General features: G+C 38.3%; 1 protein-coding gene across 1 annotated transcript; it reads left to right on the forward strand.

Annotated features, from left to right (window-relative positions):
* Window positions 1–6,523: 6,523 nt before the first annotated feature.
* Window positions 6,524–20,067, forward strand: nudt3b (nudix (nucleoside diphosphate linked moiety X)-type motif 3b). Its single transcript, XM_082532806.1, has 5 exons — window positions 6,524–6,972; window positions 8,193–8,303; window positions 14,344–14,388; window positions 14,478–14,562; window positions 14,881–20,067. The coding sequence occupies exons 1-5, from the start codon at window positions 6,874–6,876 to the stop codon at window positions 15,075–15,077; spliced, it is 537 nt and encodes a 178-aa protein (XP_082388932.1). The 5' UTR covers window positions 6,524–6,873; the 3' UTR covers window positions 15,078–20,067.
* Window positions 20,068–20,477: the final 410 nt, after the last annotated feature.

Genomic DNA, 20,477 nt, shown 5'->3' on the forward strand with positions numbered 1-20,477 from the left:
ATCTCCTGCTTGTTTGGTCATTAACGTGCATATTTACCAGATGAAAAAAAAGGTACTTGAAAGGTTAATGTTGCCAATTGGAGTCTTCGATTAAACAGACCTCAGCAGCTACAGCCTTTGGTTGTATGGCATCTTCTGGGATTGCAATATTAAGAGATATAGCACTAAAGCTGAATTTCCCTGCTCATTTACTTTTGACACAGTTGAGCTTTGGTTCTGACTGCTGGGTCTACTGCTAGCACTAATGTAACAACTAGGCTGATGAGCTTTTACACTCATTCTTTGTTCTAAAAATAAAAATGTGGAGTGTTCTGGGTTGTAGCAACTGCCAGCATTCACACATAAATGTGCAAATGCATAATAAAAAGTTCCAGTGGTTTCAAACTGGCTAAATGTATATGTAAATGTATGCACTGAGACTTAATGTCTCAACTATTTAAAACTGTAGCTATATTTTAGTCAGTTTCTGGAAAAGACCTGTGGGTGAAAGAGACTAAGGACACAAAACAAGACACAAAAGGGTAAAAGTCAAAAGTACAGGTTGTACCAAACTAGGTAGACAAATAAAGTTAAAAGTGTGCCAGCCGAACACAGACAAGGACACGAACAATGTACCATGGAGACAGATTAGCAGAGTGGGAAGAGGTGACCAAAGAGGTGCAACAGGTGGCAGAACAGAAGATCAGGTGGAAGAGGTTGGTCTGATGAGAACAGATCGTGAGAAAACAGCTATGCTCAGTAAATGATTGAATCAGTCAAGAACTTCCACCCAAGTAAGTTCCACCCAGACATAAGCACATTGTGTTGAAAAAAGATGATATGCAGTAGATAATTTAAAAAACAAAACAAATGGATGGATGAATGAATGGAATTCTTATTTTAAAACATTGATTTGTTTTTAGACTATATGCGACTACTTAAAAAAATGCAGTCTCTCTTGTGGCTCTTTCATGCATAGTGGTCACTGCATTGGACAGCTTTTCAAAAGCTATTTTCTTGGGCATGAATGGTTTTGATGTGTCTGCATATCAGCCATTTCAGTTGGCAGTGTTTCACACACACACACACACACACACACACACACACACAGAGGTAGTCGCCTGGTGAGAAACAAAGTATACGTAAAAATGCAAGCATCCAAGACAGCCGACAGTGTCCTCTGTCTCGCAGCTGATCATGTGTCCATGGATGTCATGCATCACTAGTTATCATTCAACTAAAAACTGTGGATGCTATCAATTTTATTGTTGTGCAAACAAACAGCAAAATGTTCTCAGTTCTTTAGATTGTTCTGCAGTTTCTTTCTTTTAGCTATTTGTATGCAACATATGGTGTGTTTACAACAAAGTCATATTTGTACTAATTACTATTATGTGACTAGCCTTTTAATTGACATCTTTTGAGATCAGGTGGACCCAAGTCACTGAAGCAAATAGTACAGTTCTTTGAAGATGTATGCACATGGAAAAGCAAGTACCAAAACAAAGGATGTCCCAATTGAAACTTTAAAGAAAAAAGAAGAATTATATTATATCATGTTATATATTATATTTTTCAGAATTACGGGCAATATATCCACTGTATGTATAATACAGACAAAGATGCTGATGAGTACAAAAGATTTACAGCATTTGCATTGCTGTAAATTGCTTTTTTTCCCCTTCCTAAAAGTTTATACTTTTTAATTAATTTTCAAAGTTGTCACAAAGTACAGGTTGTCAAAATAATTCTTAAAAAGCCTTTTTACCACATAACTGTAATAAGCAAATCAGCAAGTTTAGTTATATTAACTGAAACTGGAACAATACCTGTGAGAGTGAAGCTTAAGATCTGTATCAAAGTCTGCAAGGACCCAGATTTAATGTCCTACATAATTATACGGAGGTTTCACTGTAAGATCTGAGACTATAGCTGTTCAGGTGTTGGTATCTAATTTAGGTTAGCTACTGTGTTCTATAGTTTGTTTTTTCTTTTTTTAATACAGTGTGCTTTAATATGCCTTAACTCTGATTAGTTTTCATCATTATCAACTGAAAATTAATATCCTTGATTTGGAGTTCATCACTTGTTAGGTTTTGATTTTCAGTATGTGTCACTTTTAATTTAAGCACACATATGGTACCAGTGACACAACGTAGAAGATAAACATCAAAGTCATGTTTCCTTTCATGAAAATTCAAACAAAAAAAGATCTATATTTAGAAAGGGAAAAAAGGGGGAAAGGAACATAGTAAGAATTCTTCCTTAAAATACGCATGGATCAGATCATATGGTCTAGGAATAAGAGCTCCCTTATGAACGATTTTTTAAAAATGTATTAATTAATTAAAAAAGAAATGCTGCAGTACTGCAAGAGGTGAGCGCCCTCTTCTGGACAGGGCAGAAACTGTAACACCGCCCCTATGTGTGAATGGTTCATCAGAGACTTCCAAAGAGAATTGGTTGCCGTAGCAACAGCAGATCGTAATAGTGCAGCCTCTTGAGTGTGACCCTATGTTTAATTGTGTAAGACCTGCTTTCCTCATCCCGAAGAGAGAGAGAGAGAGAGAGGCGGCATAGAAAGTATATATTTCATTCTGTGCAAACAACCGTGACCCTGATGAATTTCAAATGTCTTTGCAACATGTGTTGTTTATTTTCTGTTGGGTTCATAAATCTTATGGATTCCTTGGAAGTTGGCAGATGCTTGGAGAAAGTGAAATCAAGATAGCTGAAACCCGAAATTTGATTCACTGAGAAAAATCATCAATTGAAACCATCAAAACTTCACCCGTCGCTTGGTGTCATACTTTCTGGGTTGTATCTCCTGGTGTTGGACCCTCAGAAGGATTTCTCAACCGGATTCCTGTTTTAAAATTTAGTTTTTAAAATTTACTCATACATTTCAAAGCCTGTCTGGGTTTCACTCCAAACTATGTAGAAGAAATATTCATTTGTTAAAAAAAAAAATTCATTTGTTAAAAAAACAAATGGATGGATCGATCGATCGAATATAAGCCAGTTTGTAGTCTTACACCCTCAATCCTTAAGATACATTTGATAATCTTCAAATCACTTCCTAATGTAGAATTTCATAGACTTGGTTTTATATGTCTGTTTCCTTTTTATTCTTTCACTAGATTTTGTTAATTATTGTCATTTTCTGTTCCGCATCTATTATAATTCTTTGGAGTTGTTTTAAATGTAATTTTTTTTTAAATTTTTTAGCATAAATGTATCTGACTTTTATGCCCATAATGTGAAACTTTCTGTCTGAATTTATCTTTTCAGTAATCTCCTTTTCCGTTTCTGTCAGTGCTTCTCTGAAACTGTTATATGTCATTTTATAGAGCAGGGAGGTTGTGAATTAATTGAGAAAGTGGTTAGCAGAATGGAAGATTAATGAATGACTTGATAAAGAAATAAAGAGATTAGTTAGTCTAGCAGACAAGGCTGATATAATATAGATTTTTGTAGAGAGAAAAAAAAATCTACAACAAACAAAAAATTCTGTGGCCCCACACGTCTGTGTGTTTTCCTTGCACACTGAAAATCATCTGCTAGTAGTCAACAACAATGATGCTGAATGTGCATAATTACAGTATCATGAAGCCTTTTCTCAACAACTGAGAATGTGCTGACCCAACTCCTGCTCCTAGAAAACACTTTTTTTAAATTGTTATTTTATTTTAATTACATTTATATGTTAATGTTGCATAATTTACATTAGCCCGAGGCAACACATCTAATTACATTTTTCTTTCCTCCATCTTGTAATGTATTTTAATAGCTACACACAGGAGGTGGTGGACACAATATTATGAACACCTACTGTGCCGTACAATTAGTTTCACTTTTAGGGGACTCAAGCTTTTCACTTTTTTCCCCAATAATTAATGGGGGATGTGTTTAAATAAAAATATGATACAAGTAGGACCAAATACAGGTGGCATGGTGGTCTGATGGCTAACACTGTCACCCACACAGCAATTAGGTTCTGGTTTGAATCCAGGTTTGGGCCCTTGTCTGTGAAGTTTGCATCTTCTTCCCCTGTTTGCATGAGCTCCCATAGTCCAAAGACATATTTCGGGTTAGGAGATTCTAAATTGGCTATAGATGTAAAGGGTTAGGGTTGTGAACATGAACTGTCTGTCTCTGTGTGTTAGTCCTGCAACAGACTGGCAATTTGTGCAGCGTCTCTCAGCCTATGAGGGTTTAATAAACGCTCCAGCCCTGTGGCAACCCTTAATTAGATAAGTGGAAGAAATGGACAAATGGGTCCAAATACAAGCAACCTGTTGCTTAGTTATAGCCTCCTCTTCACAACCTAATGTATTTCCATGTTTAAACCTTTTAAAAGGCGCCCTTGCTCAGTATTACATATTTTCAAATAATTAGATGTATAAAAATGTAAGCGTTAAGCCTGAGTTATTCTTATTTTACAGAGATTCAATACCATAATTTCATACTAGTTTTTGATTAGCTTTGTTTGTGTTTATTTTTCTTCTTGATTATGTCATCGAAGCAAGACTTGCCCTTTAATGAAGAGCAATCTGAGATGTGCTGAGAAGAAGGTAAGAGCCAATTCAAATGTCAACATCTGTGGGTAGAAAACTGAGAAGTTAGTGAATCGAATAAGGAGAAAATGCGTTGCGTTGATTACTGGTGGGAAACTGAGTTATTGCAGCTATGACAAAAGCAATGAAATGACAACTTGAACAATCAATAGAAAAGACTTGAATAAGAGCTTTTGTAAGAAATCAGCATGCTGAGGATTTGTGTGAGTTTGGTGGAAATCATGATGTGCCAGTCATCTTAAAATAACTTCAATATTTGCCCCTTTTTTTCTTTTCTGGTTTGGTTTATTGTTTGTATTTGCAGACCTGACTAATTTATTATTATTATTATTATTATTATTATTATTATTAATAATAATAATAATAATAATAATAATAATAATAATAATAATAATAATAATGTATACTTTATTGATCCTCGTGGGGAAGTTATGCTCTCTGCATTTAACCCATTCACTCAGTGAAGCAGTGGGCAGCCACTAATCAGGCGCCCGGGAAGCAGTGTGTAGGGATGGTACCTTGCTCAGGGGTACCTCAGGGTAGCTGTTCAGTGGGGGGCAACCACACTAACTGAGCTATCCCTGCCCCAATTTTTCACACAGAAAACATTTCAACTGACACTAAAGAGTTTTCATTCATGTCTGCTTAACTGGGCTTTATTATTCCATGAACTTTGAACTGTTTTTTGTTTGGGTTTTTTTTTGTGGATTTTTTTGTGGTGGTGGTTTCTTGTTTTTTCTTTACACACATCATAAAATACTGTAAATTAACTTGTTTGCTTGTATGAAAGCTGAGATTCATGTCTGTGCTTTTTGTGTTTGTTTGTGAAATTGAGACATTCAACAACAAAGCATTTTTGTTTTATTGTTTGCTGTGGCCCACTCCTTCGCACTGCAGTTACATCAGATTCATCCTCTGTTGTTAAGGACAGGGTTTTGTTGTGTGGTTGGCAAGTTTATGTAACAAATTCAATTTAAAATTCAATTTGGAGTTCCCACAATTAAGTCGCTGCAATAATGAGATTAAACTGATTATTTAGGGACCTGAACAGGTTTGTAAGACTGTGACTCATTGTTTGTTCATTTATAATAATGCAAATGCAGAGCAAGGTGCTTTTTTAGCAACATCGAAAAGCCCAGACCATCCAATGCTGTTTCCTAAATTGGACTTATAAGACATATTTATATGTCTTATCCAAGTTATAACAATGCAGAAAACCCTGATAAGATTCAAACTTTGGTCGACCTTTCCTGGAAAGCAAAGATAAAGATTCAGAAATGTCTTTGTGATCTAACTGAGGGCACAAAAGTGTTCTTTCTGATCGATACGCTATTTGCTTCTATGTTGATTTAGTATGCACTGTTAGAGCCACAGCCTGCTCTGCAGATATGGGGCATTAGATAGTACTAGATGAAGAATAAAAGAAGATTCGTGGAGGACTTTCAAATGTATTTTTTAACCTGTATAAAAAGAGACCCAAGGCCATTACAGTGTATAATTATAGTTTATAATGTATTATTAGAAAATGTGTTTTGACAAGCATCTGAGCAATTAAATACTAAAACTCCCATGTAGGGATAACAAGGTTGAAAATCAACATGATAGTAGACTATCCACCTTAATTAAAATATAATTTTATTATAGGTCAATCCAGTTTTACGCTTAATAATTTATTAACAATTTCTATTATTTAGGTATTTTGCAGCTATTTTCCATTTGAAGTATATTAGGATTTGACAAAAATACATTTGAAGACTTACTTGAATTTTGTGTTTGCCTAAAAACAGCTTTTCTCTATTTTGAGGGCCATTCCTGCGCTGTCCATTACCTGCGGTGCTGAAACTGATGAATTAACCTGGTGTCTCTTTTTCTAATGTGAGCAGCAAACTAATTTGATTACGCTAAATACGATGTTTCCCCAAATAAAAAAGTCATATAAATTAATATCGGCATCAGATAAGTAGACCGGGCCATCTAGTTGGAGCCTCACGTGCCAGTTCCCTTTACCGGCTCACTCCAGTCAGAGCGTGGTGCTGCGTTTTCCCCCACGCTTCGTTGCCCTAATTCTTCAACCCTTGATAGGTAAATTTCTTACGCTCGCCAAGCTATTAATGGTTAAACTACGTCGTGGGCGTAGCGGCTCCTTGTAATGGCGACCGTGCCGTAGATGTTCCCAGGTTTGTGAAAATGAAGCGAAGAAGAAGTTATTTCTTTTAAGTAAAACGCCGAGGTTCCCCGTAGGAGGACTTTGCGTCTACAACCATCGTCTTTATAAGTGGCAAATATAGCTGTACTTTTGAACTTTTACGCTCCCGAAATGATGAAGCTCAAGTCAAACCAAACCCGGACGTACGACGGGGATGGCTACAAGAAGCGGGCCGCTTGCCTGTGCTTCAGGAGCGAGAGCGAGGAGGAGGTGAGTTCGGTGATGTGAACTGTCTGGAGGGCCAAGCTAATATTAGCATCCGTAGGTTTTATCCAGCCTTTTCTGTTGTGTGTAGATCGAGACGTTTATCAACACGGCTTTGGTTTTATCCCAGCTGGAAAATGATATGTTTTATTCTCGTGTCGACTCCCGACGTTTTGATTAGTCACTATTTTTTAGCTGGTACTTACTCGAGTGTTATGTAAGCCTCTTTAGCAGTGCAGATAGCAGCCTCGGTTATGACCAGACTTACTAGCTCCGCGCTAATGCTAACGTTAGCTTGCTAACTACCCGGGTTGCTGCCGTGGGCAGCCGGCTATCGGCCAGCAACCACAGCCCACAGTACAGGCTGTGGTGAGTGCTGACTCTATCACTACCAGCTGTCGGATGGACAGAGAATATTTAGTATTTAAAGCGACAGCTAAGATATGTATCTGCTCGCGTTACAGATAGTTTGGCGAGCTAAGTGTATTGTGTTAATGCAACTGGTATTACTAGCCAAACATTGTACTGCTATGTAGCTAGTAGCTATCCTAGTTTAAGCCAGAAGATGACTCTGGCAGTGATAGCCGGCTTGTATCACTTGTGTATTTTGATTAGTTTGTTTGCGAAATTGACACTGTTGATATTTGGAGCACCAGCTTAATGGAAGCGTCGAGCCCTGTGTGCATATTTTACAACATTATTAATGCTATTTGTGTATTTATCGCTCCTATCTAGCCGTATCAGAAAAAGCGAAAACGTGTTGTGGATTACTTGAGCTCAGTCGCGATTTGGGACGCTCACGTACAGTCAAAAGGAGACACAAAGATGTCTTTGTACTTACATTTTTCTAGGGGAGGAGATGGGACCAAACCAATTCCTCATTTTGGTTAAAGTAAAGGCCAGACTGTGTAGACAGGGGTTGTTGATTACAGGAAACGTATCAGCATTACCAGCACCAAAGTGGAAACTTTTACCTAAGACTGTAGATTATTTGACTGGCAGCCAGGGGTTCCACAGCTCATCTCCACTAAGAACCCAACATCTAAACTAGTTCACTAGCTATGATTTATTGACAGTAATAAAAGTACTAGTTTTCTTAAACCCAATGAGTTATCATTTCCATTTTTCTTGAGTTGTATTTTTCGATGTCCCAGTTGATATTATGTGAACAGTAACTCAGAGTTGGACTGTCATACCTGACCAGTATTGTATGGGGTGTTTTGCAGGTGCTACTGGTGAGCAGTAGTCGACATCCTGACAAGTGGATAGTTCCTGGAGGGGGAATGGAGCCCGAAGAGGAGCCCAATGTTGCAGCAGCTCGAGAAGTGTGTGAAGAGGTTGGTTGTGTCACTCAATATTGTTATATCTTATTTAAGCCTGTAGTATGATGGCCTTTTCTCTTTGGTTTTCCAAGTGACAGATGTTGTCTCTATGTATACTGCGTACTGGGAACCTTAACGTGATCCTTTTCAGAAATGTCAGTAGCTGGAAATATAATTCTCAGAAAGTGTGGCAAATTTGTTTGAGTATAGACTCATAAGATGTATTGTATTACAGTTCTGTTAACTTGTCTGTATTTAACACTGAGCCTGATACCTTGTTCTCAAAATCCATTTTGTCAATGCAGTCATCCTGTTTGCATGGACAGTAAGAGAGAGAGCCTAGCAACATGTAAGCTGTATCATAGCATCATGTTACAAAGCAGTCTTTAGGTGTCAAAGGAGGTCACACAGAGATTGAACACTGGCTGCACAGCAGTTTGACTGCAGTACAGTCAAGTCACACAAATGCAAAAAATGACAACAATTGAGTTTTATTGTTTGTAAGTTTCTCGTAGCTATATATATTAGTATACAGTAGTGGTCACATTACAAGGGCAGCTTGGAGGACACAACATGTTGTTTTTGTTGTTCTGTATTGGGGTGGATGGGTAGTAATTAGTAAACAGTTCTGAAGCTAATTGGAAATCAATATCCTACTTATACTGCCTACGCCTGTTTGTTAAATCAGGTATTCTTCCACTCTGCATGCTGTTCATCCTTTGGATATTTTGATCAGAATGGACACAGGGCACATAAGACACTGAATCTCACCCGGCGGTTGGCTCCTAGTGGGCCGCTGACCTTATAAAGCCTATCCTCTCTGTGTGATCCGTCACACTGATGGATGCTGATATCATCCCTTATCCTGGCTCCTGCTGATTGGTAGCTTTGGTGGTTGCAGGACACTTAGGCCTGCCAGCAAATTTCCACAGGGTCAAAAGCAATGTCACATCACTTCTCAGGCTCCTTATGTGCTAAAAGGCTACATTCTGAAACTCTGTGGTGACTGAGTGCTGCTTGATACATCACCAACTACACTGGCTTTCTAAGCCTTTTATTGGACGATGGTGTAATAGGACATATCCTAATCCTGGTGAGCCTGTTCTGATCACCGTATAAGTGATAAGTGATTGCTTATGCTTATTGGTTTGGAGTCTCTCCAGGGATGAGAGTGAAGACAAGGCATGCAGTAGCAAGCCAAAATTTACAGAGGGTTTCTTTGTTAGACTGTTCACTATCTCTGTTAATCCTTGTATCTTGGAGATGCACCCCGACCCTGCAACCTGAAGACGCATTGCATAACTGGTAACGAAGTCTCAGCTGTACATCCTCTTCCCAAGTGTTGCCCAGTAGTCTTGTGTTACATGAATGCCAGAGCTGGGAGACTTTTTCCATCTCATAAAAACAAACAGGTTGACTTTTGGCCTATTACTTAATCCCTGGCTCGTCTTTGGAGTTTCTAGTGGTGTGCCTGCTCTTTACCATATGATCAAGCTGAAGGCCTTAGGAGTGCAATTGGTACAGTGTGTGGAGTCAACATTTATTTATAGAGTGAAACTGGAAACTGAGGAAGAAGCTGCAGAGATGTCAGTGAGAGGCCTGGTGCTGTATCAAAACCTGACCTACTGTTAACCTCTGGGAGTTAAAATCTTGGAGATGATTTTTGGTGTTAAAATTTTCTCAACAATATTAAGCTCTCAGAGACCTTAAAGTTTCTCTATGACAGAAAGGTTGTGACATTTATATGGCTCTGATTTTAGGATTGTGAGAAAAGGTATAATAACTTGCAAAGTTTTTATTCATCTGCTTTTTTCCCTGACCTTTTACATGACAAAACTAAAAACGATTTTGAGAGAGAGGCTGTCAAAAAGTGCCAAAAGTTGAGAGAGGGTTATTTTTCAGATGTATAATAAGTCAATTTTAAAAATCAGTTGATCAGTAAATCAGGAACCTTTCCCCCCACTAATCTGGCACTTTCCAAGAAAACTGTGGCTTCAGCCTCTGAAAAATGTTTTTCTGTTTTTGTTGAATATTATGTTTTATGTAGTTTAGTTTTTTTGACTAGTAGTTGGACATCTGAGACTGGGCTCTGACAGATTGTGAATTTGTTTTTCCTCACTATATTATTGTTTTGTTTTTGTTTATTTTGTCAGTTGCTTGATTAATGTTAAACATTTTGTCAGAAGAAATCAATGACAATTATCAATGTGTTTAATAGTAATTTCATTGCTGTAGAAGTAATTTATGTCCAGTCATTATGAGGGGGGAACCTGACATTGACCTACTTTGTGAATTGATCCCTTTTTTAGGGATGTTAGCTTTTTCAGCTAGGAGAGTGTTTTCCAAGTGGTGCACCAATTCTTTTTGTTTTTGTTTGTGAGGATCATAAATTTTTGCAGTTTAGAACTACAAAAAAAACAAAAAAAAACGAGAGCCAAATCCCTGGCAATTTGCATATACAGTGGGGCAAAAAAGTATTTAGTCAGCCACTGATTGTGCAAGTTCCCCCACTTAAAATGATGACAGAGGTCAGTAATTTGCACCAGAGGTACACTTCAACTGTGAGAGACAGAATGTGAAAAAAAAATCCATGAATTCACATGGTAGGATTTGTAAAGAATTTATTCGTGAATTAGGGTGGAAAATAAGTATTTGGTCACCTCAAACAAGGAAAATCTCTGGCTCTCACAGACCTGTAACGTCTTCTGTAAGAAGCTTTTCTGTCCCCCACTCGTTACCTGTATGAATGGCACCTGTTTGAACTCATCATCTGTATAAAAGACACCTGTCCACAGTCAGACTCCAAACTCCGCCATGGCCAAGACCAAAGAGCTTTCGAAGGACACCAGGAAAAGTATTGTAGACCTGCACCAGACTGGGAAGAGTGAATCTACAATAGGCAAGCAGCTTGGTGTGAAAAAAATCAACTGTGGGAGCAATCATCAGAAAATGGAAGACATACAAGACCACTGATAATCTCCCTCGATCTGGGGCTCCACGCAAGATCTCATCCCGTGGGGTCAAAATGATCATGAGAACGGTGAGCAAAGATCCCAGAACCACACGGGGGGACCTGGTGAATGACCTGCAGAGAGCTGGGACCAAAGTAACAAAGGTCACCATCAGTAACACACTACAACGGCAGGGAATCAAATCCCGCAGTGCCAGACGTGTTCCGCTGCTGAAGCCAGTGCATGTCCAGGCCCGTCTGAAGTTTGCCAGAGAGCACATGGATGATACAGCAGAGGATTGGGAGAATGTCATGTGGTCAGATGAAACCAAAGTAGAACTTTTTGGTATAAACTCAACTCGTCGTGTTTGGAGGAAGAAGAATACTGAGTTGCATCCCAAGAACACCATACCTACTGTGAAGCATGGGGGTGGAAACATCATGCTACGGGGCTGTTTTTCTGCCAAGGGGACAGGACGACTGATCCGTGTTAAGGACAGAATGAATGGGGCCATGTATCGTGAGATTTTGAGCCAAAACCTCCTTCCATCAGTGAGAACTTTGAAGATGAAACGAGGCTGGGTCTTCCAACATGACAATGATCCAAAACACACCGCCCGGGCAACAAAGGAGTGGCTCCGTAAGAAGCATTTGAAAGTCCTGGAGTGGCCTAGCCAGTCTCCAGACCTCAACCCCATAGAAAATCTGTGGCGGGAGTTGAAAGTCCGTGTTGCTCGGCGACAGCCCCAAAACATCACTGCTCTCGAGAAGATCTGCATGGAGGAATGGGCCAAAACACCAGCTACTGTGTGTGCAAACCTGGTAAAGACCTATAGTAAACGTTTGACCTCTGTTATTGCCAACAAAGGTTATGTTACAAAGTATTGAGTTGTATTTTTGTTATTGACCAAATACTTATTTTCCACCCTGATTTACGAATAAATTCTTTACAAATCCTACCATGTGGATTCATGGATTTTTTTTTTTTTCACATTCTGTCTCTCACAGTTGAAGTGTACCTCTGGTGCAAATTACTGACCTCTGTCATCATTTTAAGTGGGGGAACTTGCACAATCGGTGGCTGACTAAATACTTTTTTGCCCCACTGTATGGGAGCCTAATAGGGGAAAATATAGTGCTTTGTTTTGTGGGAAAACAAAGTTTACAGTTAAGGGGAGATGCGTGAAAAATACCTGTCATATGACTTCTGCTGGACCAGCAATGTCAACGACTGTTAGCCCAAGTGTGTTATCTGTTGGGCGAAGTTGGGTAATGATAACATGGTATCTAAAGAGAAACTTGGAAACCAATCCCTTCTAGGAAAAAATAAAACAAACTGGTTTTGAAGTTGAGGCAGCAAAAACCTTGTTTTTGTTTTGCTTTGTTTTTTCTCTACTTTTTTTCTTTTTTTGGCTTGTGTTAAAGCTAAAGGAGGCAAGATATATGCTAGTGGCTCCTGACACTGTTGGACAGCTGTCAAAAGCGTGCTTTTCAGTGTAATCAAAAGAAGAACAACATGTCATATGACATACAGTCATATGAAAAGAGTTTTCATCGGACTAAGCAGTCCTGCGATAAACTGAAGTATGCTCAGCAATAAGTACACAGCAGCAAGTAATCATTTTCTGTTTGACTTTGTCAGTTTCACATTATTGTCGAGGAATTTGGTCCCACTCTTCTTTACAAAGTTTTTTCACCTCATTGAGGTTTGCGGGTATTTTCTATGCACAGATCTCTTATGATTCTGTCACGTTGAGGTCCCGACTTCGACTGTTCCATTGCAACACCTTGAGTCCTTTCTTTGTAAATTTGTTGTAGATCTGCTGGTATTCTTTGGATCATTGTCCTGTTGCATGACCCAATTTTGGCCAAGTTTTAGGCATTGTTAGTGGTATCAGAGGTTTGTGCTGATAGCTTGTGTTTGGGTTTTATCCAAATGTGGCGTTTTGTATTATGGTAATAAAAATCTTCACTTTGGTCTCATCTGTTGAAAGGACATTGTTCCACAAGTGTGTGGTTTGTTCATATGCAACTTTGTTAACCTAAACCCAAGTTGTGTTGCCATGTTCTTTTTACAGAGATTAATCTTTCTCCTGGCAACCCTTCCAAACAACCCATACTTGTTCAAACTTCTTCACACTTGCATACCCACTTAATTAGTAGCACCTGGCTTCTGCTTACCCTCTTAATTCCTTTGGAGGCAGTAAGGGTGTACTTCGGTTTTCACAAGACTCACATGACTGTATTTTGTAGGAATGTGCACAATCAGTTGACTGGACAGTTGAACATTGCTGCCCTGGCTTGTCAGCAGTGAAAATTTCTGTCAGTGAGGCTAATATGTCTTTAATGTGCAACACTCAGCCGAAGCAAAAGACAACGTGCAACACTAGTGCCAGTGGACACTAAAGGGCAAATGTGGACTCCCAAGTTTGTGAATGAGATAACTTGAGAACAAAGCAATGTAGGATATTCAAATTGATGCCATAGGTATGTGCTAAAAATCTTGGATGAGATTGAATATGTTACCTTGAGGGCAAGGTCATGGCTCAAATTTTCAGAAAATCTTGTAAATGCCATAACTCGAAGGAAGTCAAATTTTCAAATGGATACGATAAGTGTATCTACTAAAAATCTCTCTTGCCTATTAAGTTAGTGTACAAGAACATCCCCAATTGTTTTTGTTTTACAGCCCTAAATAATGTGCCTCGTTGCAGGAAAGTGCATGCAGAACAAGACTTCAGTCTTTGTATATGCTGTATATTGTTTTTATTTTGTGGACGCAAAAACCACAATCCAGGATTTAGATGGAGTGAATGTGTGGGGATAAACACAATCTTATGATGTAATATAATCCAGTGCACAACAAACACCATTTCCAATTACCGTACAAATTAAATCAGCTCTATTTGAAACTATTTCAAATAAACACTATGAGGTTCAAATGGGTGTTTATTGTTAGGCTGTTGGAGTGCATTCAATTATACAAGTGTTTTTGCATAGACCTCAATCTCTTCATATTGAACGAAAAGCCTTTAATCGTCTGTTGTGACTTCATCCTGTGACAGTATTTACTGAGCATTTCATCATTTTTCATTCATTTTACAGGCTGGTGTGAAGGGGACTTTAGGTCGCTTGGTGGGAATATTTGAGGTGAGCTGCTGTGTGTTGACTTTTTTGGGGGGGTGTCTTTAAGTGTCACCTTACTGTTTGGTTAATTATGCAAATGTTTTCTTCCACAGAACCAGGAGAGAAAACACAGGACCTATGTGTATGTTCTTATTGTAACGGAGGTGCTGGAGGACTGGGAGGACTCAGTCAACATTGGTAAAGCACTGTTTGTTTACTTGTCAGAATGGGGATCATACGGACAAAGTTCTCAGGCAGTCACATGCTTGACTGTAGCTTTTTTTTTTTTTTTTGCCTGGCCTTAGTGATATTACAGTTTTTAGTGTGTGTTTACTGGGGAAGATTATAAAACCAGCTTTGTTCCTGCCCTTGTGATTTTCACTTTAGCTGTGTGTACAGTACTAATAATCAGTCAAAACCCATTTTTCATAATGACTTTTTTTTTTTTCCCCGTGTGTTGTTTTTTTTTCTTGCATGTTAACCTTCTCCACAATGCTTTCTTTTTCTGCAAAACAGGGAGAAAAAGGGAATGGTTTAAAATAGACGATGCCATACAAGTGTTGCAGTGTCACAAGCCTGTGCAGGCCACCTACTTTGAGGCTCTCCAGGAGAGTTGTCTGACCAGTAATGGAACTCCACTGGTGACCACGATAGGTGGGGACCTCTCCCCTACCTACAGCATCAATCAGAGCTCTGTTTCTGGGATCAGATAACTAAAACCACAACTCTGAATACCCCAGGAGCTTTCGCCACCACCTGCGCTCTTACTTGTGTTATTTCTCTTCTCTTCTCTTCTCTTCTCTTCTCTTCTCTTCTCTTCTCTTCTCTTCTTTCTTTTGTCTCAGTAACATGGTTTGCCTTGCCAACTCCTTTGTGCCAGAAATCTGGTGCAGACTCAACAAGTGTTGGATGAATAGTCCAAAACACTTTGTAAATGTAAATGTAATTTTTGACCCCTCTTCTTTTTTGTTTTTGTTTTTACTGACAACTGCATGAAGTGTCCCCTCATTCCCTTTTCCTTAACACACCCTTAGCGTGGTGTTTATTGAATGCAAGAACTACTTTTTACTGTTGTAATGTAAAAGTGTATACTTAGTGCTTAAGCTGAAGGCTTTTGGTGGTCTTTTTAATGTCTCCATCTTTTTTTTTTTTTTTTTTGTTTATTTTTCTGTGAATGAATGTGCCCATAATAAGTGTACTCCCTCCCCTGTTTTAAGGATAGGAAAAATTGTATCTGAACGAAAAGAATTGTGGGAAGTGACTTGTCTTGCATGAGCGCTATTGTTGTTGCGTTTCACTCACTCGAGTGACCTGATGCTGACTGTGTGACAGACAGGGTAAGGTCTTTTGGCTTTTCTTCACTCTTCTCCTGTTGTAGTTGTTCTTGTTATGTTTTTTTGTGGTTTTGTTTTGTTGTTGTTTTTTTTTAAACCTGAAGGATACGGCCCCTTAATTTCAATATTCTTTCCATTTCTGTTTTCAGCTGTGTTTCTTTCCTATTTGGGAAGCTAGCCAAGCACTACAGGTTTCAATTTCAGAGCATGCATATATGTATATATGTATATGCGCTGCACAGTGACTGAAAGAATGTCAGCAGACAATGTAAAAACCATCTTTGTCCTCACTCTTCTCTTTTTGATCCCTTTTTGTTTTCTTTGTTAAAACGCTTTCATGTGACTGACTACAGAGTCTTCCTCCAAACACTGAGAGGGTGGAAATAGTAGATTTCAGAATCATGGACTTGTGTAATTTCAAAGTGCAGCACATATCACTTAAGTTATTAAAACAATTTCCATATTTTACTCCTCACATTCAGATTGGTTAAAAGCAATTGTTTACATTGTGTTTGTAACATAGTACAGATGAATTTAGCGGGCACTTTTCATTATGGTCATGACTCTTTTTTTTTTTTTTTTTTTTTTTTAAACCTTCCCTCCTTAGTATTTATTCTGCATCCCCCAAAATACTCAAAACACCTGCTTGACATTAAACTGATGTCAAACTGATTTTGGCAAGATGCAGAACAAACAAGCCTTGTACAGTTTGAGACCTTGTTTTTAACATGTAAAATGCTTTTTGGATACTTTTTTTTTTTTTTTTTTTTTTTTGTTTGTTTGTTTGTTTGTTTGTTTGTTTTTGGGTTTTTTTTTCCTTCTCTCTAACGTTTGGCAAAAGTCTCTTTAGCTCAGCTGCATCACTTGGCTGCGATGTGGCGTGAAGCAGCTGGCTCAATACTGTGAAACTGGAGGCGCTGTAGATAGCATGTAAGAGGTTTTTATTGTAAATTGTTTATTTCTGTATAGATCAAAGATGAGAATACAAATGACAAAACACCTCTTACACATCTGTGAGTGCTACATGTCATTTCAATTGAGGCTGGAAAACCTGATTGAACTCACTGCGTTGGCTTTAAAGCTGTGAGGAATTTTCTCTTGAGATAGCATTCAGTACATCAGAGGCTAAAGAACAAGGAATGTGGCTGTGGGTGAGATTAAAGAGCCTATTTATAATAGAAAATTGTAACAACCTTAATGTTTTTGTTTTAGACCAAAATTAATTGGTAATGGCAAGGATTTTTTTTTTTTTTTTTTTTTTTTGTTTTTGTTTTGTTTTGTTTTTTTTGTTTATCATCTTTAGTCAAACTATGAAATGAAGTATAACTGCATTCTGAGTTGGAAAGCCTGGAGTCTTTTCCTCCTCTGTACCACTAGGTTTAATCAGTGAATTTTCCCCTAGAGGGTTTCTTTCATTGATCTCCCCACTTTGGTGTAGGGCTGGGCGATATGACCCAAAATTCATATCTCGATATTTTTTAGCTGGATGGCGATATAAAATATATATCTCGATTTTTTTTTTTTTTTTTTTTTTTTTTTTTTTAAGCCATAAGTTAAGAACAAAAAGAGAGTTCTTAGTCACACTGTGTCCCAGATGTCACACGGGCACTTTTATTTACATACAGCGTAGATATTACTCAAAAATAAATTATCAGCATATATTAAATAATCATGGTCCATAAATAAAAGAAAACAATGTTGTTTTTGTGCTAAACAAAGAGCTCACAATTGTGCAGTCAAAATGTAAACTAATAGACGCTGAGCATAATAACAAAGAGATAGATTTCACAGCTGCACCACGTCTCTGAACAGGTGCCATCCTTATACACACACAGTACGTATCACTCCGCGAGGCTCCTCCTCTGTAGCCGTAATTCTCCGACAATCCATCAAGCGGTGCAGCTCCGTAGCTTAGCAAAGTCATATTAAAACATTTTTTGACAGATTGCTGAGCGCTGTGTACCACATAAAATCGGTTCGCGGTCAGTAAGCACAACCAGAATTCATACATAAGGCGCACTGTCGATTTTTGAGAAAAGGAAAGGATTTTAGGCCGTGCAGCCCCTCTGGGCTGCATGTCGTTAGCGCGGTTAGCTCGCTAACACGTTGACGCCATCCAGCCCCACGCACGGTAACTCGCTAACGGAGATTTTCCGCTTTCATCTTGTCATTGCCTGCAGGTGAAGCTATGGGGGAGTTGTGTTCAGTGCAGGAGAGGCGAGGCCGAGTAACGTTGCGTAGAGACAAAAGTGGACGAAAGAGAGGCAAACCTGCGGCTCCACAAGTATAATTATAACGTAACATAGACTATATCGATATAAATGATATTGTCACATCTTATATCTCGTATGAAAATATATCGATATTTTTTAAAAACTCGATATATCGCCCAGCCCTACTTTGGTGTTCTGCCTTTTTTTCCCCACATTGATAAATTTGGAAAAATTTGCATAAGCAGATCTGATACATTTCACCTTCCAAGTTTATAGGACACAAAATTTGCACATCCAACAAACATTTGCATTTGTTTGGAGTTGTCTTTTTCTAACTGGTGAATTTCATTCGGTTCTGTTTTTCCTTTTATTCATCTTTTGTTTGCTCTCCCTTATCTCTTTCTGACTAGTTTATAACCCCGCCACTACTTTCACCAGATGGCTGTTTACTCTGTTTTTGCTAAGCAGTTGCAGCTGAAAACTATGCTACAACTGTATAAATGCAGGCAATGTGGGACTGCAGGCTGGAAAACCACAAGAAGGAGCTAAAAGATGCTGAATAATAGTGTAAAGTTGAGTTTAAGTACATAGGCAAAAGGTCTTTGATTCTTGCATAAGAGAAACACAGTTTACATTAAAAAAAATCATGTTAACAAAAAACTGATTATAGCCACATTAAAAAAGTATTTGATGCCCATAGATTTAAAAAGATTTCATTAGGGTTTGTTGGGAGACTTGGCAGTACTTATGTATTTAACAATGAATTTGCACAGAAAACTCCAGTCTTATGATTCACAATCTGATGAGAAACCCTTTGATAGGAAATGAGAACTGAAAGCAAGCGGAGCAAAGTTTATCTAGACAAAGAGCAGAGTGGCTTTTAGTGGTGGACTGAGTCTTTTCTTCCATGTTTATGATTATGGTGGAAATCACCACATGCTAGCACAGCTGCTAACACTGCCCTGCAATAATCCAGGAATTCAGATCTCTTCTGAATGACAGTTAAGGTGAAAAGGGTCTAAAGTCTCCTCCAGCCTGAGACTTTGGACTGTTTTTACTGCTGTTTTAGAAAGGTGTGGTGGTCAAAGTCTTGCTTTATGATGCTCTACCTGGCACTTGAAATGAGATTTTGTGTTGATTAGACTTTTTAGTCATCATCTAAAGGTACAATTAAATAGAAACGGGATGAAACTACATATGACAGAAAACAAAAGCCTAATAAACTATGGCTCTCTAGTTTGATGCGGGTGACAGGTACTGTCAAAATGAATGTGAGGAGGATTTAAACAGTAAAGTAAACAGCCAGTCATTTTTAATTATTAATAACCACTTATTCCTTATCCTGTGTTTTGTTTTGTCTTCTCTTGTTACTGACAACCTGATGTCTTGTATATAGGTAACACAGCAATCTGATAGCCAGAGAATGCACTTTGGCTTTGGTCCTAAAGGATTATTGTAATTCTTTTTTTCTTTTTTAACCCTTCTTACTAAAATTCAAACAGTTTCTGTCACAAATTGACTGATTTAGGTTGGAGTGCTAGCGGGAAATGTGGAAGTAAAGGTTTTCACTTGAATTCCACATTAGACTGATGGTATCATTAGATGGTACAAACACATTCACCCTTTCTTGGACTTCTTGGCTATAAAATTGCCTCTTTAAAATAATGACGCTTCCTAACTTGAAACCACTGGAGCTTCAGATAAAGTCACTTCATTTAATTTACCAAAGTGGACGGTTTATTAATGTGTTGCCATGTCAGTTAGTTGGGCCCCATCTTGTGGCCAAAGCAAAAGAATAAAACAAAGCACATCACTTAGCAGCTGAGGATTTGTAACATACAGTTTTCCTTTAGCACAATGACCGTTTCACCTGCTAAACGACTGGAAAAATGTTAATTAAAAAAAAAAAAAAAAAAGACAGCTGCCATCTCTGAAAAACAACCAAACAAACTCTGAATTTGATAACTTCACTTTTGAACCGTTGACCTCAGCCTTGAAGTTGCATATCTGTATTTGTGTTCAAGGTCTATGTGTCACTGGAATTTTTAATTTTTTTCCTCTTTTGTCATTTGGGACTGTGGAATAAGACCAGTGTGAGAAGACTGAAGATTGTAATATAAATGTGCCAACAAATAAACACCAGTATTTCACATTCAGGCTGGTGTGTGTGTGTTCAATACGTCTCCAAGTGTGCTCTTTCTAGAGTATGTAGGTATTTACAACAACTGAAATATTGTAACTCTGTAGCCAACTCACCCATCAGTTTGTTTTAACTCTTGAGGTTCATGTGTAAAAAGAGTTAGGTCTACTTTCAGGATGTCAGCAGCAGGACATCTCAAGACTGTCAAGACACTTTCTTTCATTAGATAAATCTGCTTATAAGCAGATTTGTCAAGTCAAATTTGTGTTGAAACATCGTAGAAATGTCAGATAAAATTAAAAGATAAGCTGGTTAACATTTTGAGAGTCTTCAGTAGCAGCTACAACCTAATTGGGTTTCTCATGGTCAAGTATAGTTCCTGACATATTCAGTAGTATCAGGGTAGATTGACATCCTTTCCAGGGT

Source organism: Aulonocara stuartgranti (assembly GCF_965226115.1).
Source record: "Aulonocara stuartgranti genome assembly, chromosome: 5".
Lineage (NCBI taxonomy): Eukaryota > Metazoa > Chordata > Actinopteri > Cichliformes > Cichlidae > Aulonocara > Aulonocara stuartgranti.